Source organism: Brassica oleracea, chromosome C5 (genome assembly GCF_000695525.1).
Source record: "Brassica oleracea var. oleracea cultivar TO1000 chromosome C5, BOL, whole genome shotgun sequence".
In the NCBI taxonomy this organism is placed as follows: domain Eukaryota; kingdom Viridiplantae; phylum Streptophyta; class Magnoliopsida; order Brassicales; family Brassicaceae; genus Brassica; species Brassica oleracea.
Window position 1 is genome coordinate 31,523,449 of NC_027752.1, and position 2,360 is coordinate 31,525,808.

The following is a 2,360-nucleotide window of genomic DNA, read 5'->3' on the forward strand; positions in this document are numbered from 1 at the left end:
AAACCACCCTAGGCTAGCATTTTAATCATCTGAAATTTTTAATTAATCTTATTACTTGCTTGTTACGAAACCTTAATCTCAAAACCCCATCATTGTTTTAGCTAAGTATTGATCTCATAAAGATAAAGTGTAATCGTTGGTCTCTGTGGATTTGATCCTATAGTGCTACATCGACATATTTGGCGCCGTTGCCGGGGACCATCTTTTTACCTTTATTTTTCGGTTATTTATTTAGTCTAAGACTTCTAACTTGCTCTATCCTTTTTGTTGTAACTAATGTTTCAGGTGTATGACCAGTACACATACTCGGAAAAACGCACAAGGAGAATTGGTTACACTTACCAACTAGGAGCTAGCAAGATTAGAAAGAACAAATCATCAACAGCCAAGGCAAACCGACACCACTATGGGTGATCACGCCAATCAGGATGATCTCACTGCTGAAATGGCACTCATGCAGCAGCAGATGCAACAGTTGCATCAGACCATTCAAGCGCAGGAACAAGCTGCTCAGCAGCATCAGGAATAGCAGGCGCAGACTGTTCCGATCGGGGAGAGAAACCTTCTGCGTAACATCCCTATCTGCCATTGTTCCTCCACCCTGCACCAGGCATGACTTTGAAATCAAGCCTGCTTTGATCGGTCTAGTACAGAGAAAAGTGTTCTCTGGTCTTTCTACAGAAATTCCAGTGGAGCATATTGAGAGCTTCGAAAAAGTCTACAGTTTCACTCGCGCGAATGGTGTTTCACCAGATTACATCAGGTGCATGTTATTCCCATTCTCTCTTGATGGAAAAGCTGCACGGTGGTTGAACTCTCTCCCTACCGGCTCTCTCACTTCATGGGAACAGGTCCGATCAGAGTTCCTCAGCCATTTCTACTCTAAGGCGAGAACAACTGCATTAAGGAACAAGATCACCTCCTTCAGACAACTCACTGATGAGCCTTTCTGCGACGCGTGGGAGCGCTTCAATGACTATCGCAGAGAATGTCCTCACCATGGATTTGATGATGACTACCTCTTGGATATTTTCTATGAGGGAGTTGACTGGAAATTTCAGAGTGCTATGAACTCTGCCAGCAATGGAGACTTCATGACTCAGACCACTGATGGAGCGTTTGAGCTGATTGAGAACATGGCTGCTACTTCAGCCAATAAGAACGAGGAGAGTGATTGCTCCAAGAAAGGGAACAGTTCTGACACCCAGAAGATAGATGAGCTGACTGCCAAGGTTGATCAGCTACTGAAAAACAACCAAGGGAACGTATTCAGCATGGAGCACGCTACGGCCGGGCATATTCAGAACTAGAACCAGCAACAACCGCATATCAATCGGCAAGCTATTCCAGCTACCGTGAACAGTAAACCAGATGAGGTGAAGAGTCTAGGTATGATGATGCAACAGCTGTTGCAGGGTCAGCAGGTTCAGGCCAAGGCGTTGAATCAGGTAACCACGGAAATGGACACCAGGATGGGCAACATGTTCACTGAGCTGAATAACAAGTATGACACTCTTGCGATCCACATAAGAAAGATCGATGTTCAGCTTGCTCAAATAGTTGAGAGTGTCAAGAGGCAACAAGGGACGCTCCCTGGAAAAACTGATAAAAATCCTAGGACTGAGCACTGTAATGCAATAGAGCAGCCGTTCGCTGAGACTGTTCTAGGCGCAGAAGAGAACACAAAGCAGTCTGCTAGCTCTGGAGCGACTGCTCCTAGCGAACCTGCTGAGACTTTACCAGTGCGAGTCTATGTTCCTATGGTTCCCTATCCAATTCCACCTAAACATCTGATGGATCCTATTAGTGCAGAGCAGCTGGCTGGGTTTAGGAAGATGGTAAGAAGGCTTCCTCAAAAGATCTCATTTGAACATGCTTGGGAGATTCGGCCATTGCATACGTTCTTCAAAAATTACAGAGAATCTCAGGAGGAAATCAAGGCACTCTTTAATGAAGCACTGACACCATCGCTGAAGGTACTGCCTAAGGCTGATGACTCTGGAAAGTTTGTTTTTCCTTGTTCCATTGCTGGAGTAGAATTCAAGGAAGCTCTTTGTAATTCTGGGTCTAGTGTGAACCTTGTCTCAAAAGCGATTGTAGACGAGCTGGGCATTGTTGATGTTGAGCCTTCTCAGGTGAAGCTGGCCTTTGCAAACTCTTCCATGACAGTCCCTTATGGAACCATTCGCAATTTTCCTGTCCAGGTTGGGGACTATGTGCTCCATACCGAATTTCAAGTTGTTGAGATGAGGAACGATCATGAGATGCCTTTGATCTTTGGAAGGTCATTTATGGCTACAGTGGGAGCAATCGTCGACATGCCTAATAAGAGAGTCTCCTTCTCCAACATCAACAAGAAG

The 2,360-nt window shown here is 45.2% G+C and overlaps 1 protein-coding gene across 1 annotated transcript in view; it reads left to right on the forward strand.

Moving 5' to 3' along the window:
- Positions 1 to 1,394: 1,394 nt before the first annotated feature.
- The window catches only part of LOC106344992, a 2,289-nt gene continuing 1,323 nt past the window's right edge, over positions 1,395 to 2,360 (forward strand). The window contains exon 1 of the mRNA XM_013784271.1: positions 1,395 to 2,284. Within this exon, the coding sequence (XP_013639725.1) occupies positions 1,395 to 2,284 (890 nt within the window). The remainder of the gene's footprint in view (positions 2,285 to 2,360) is intronic.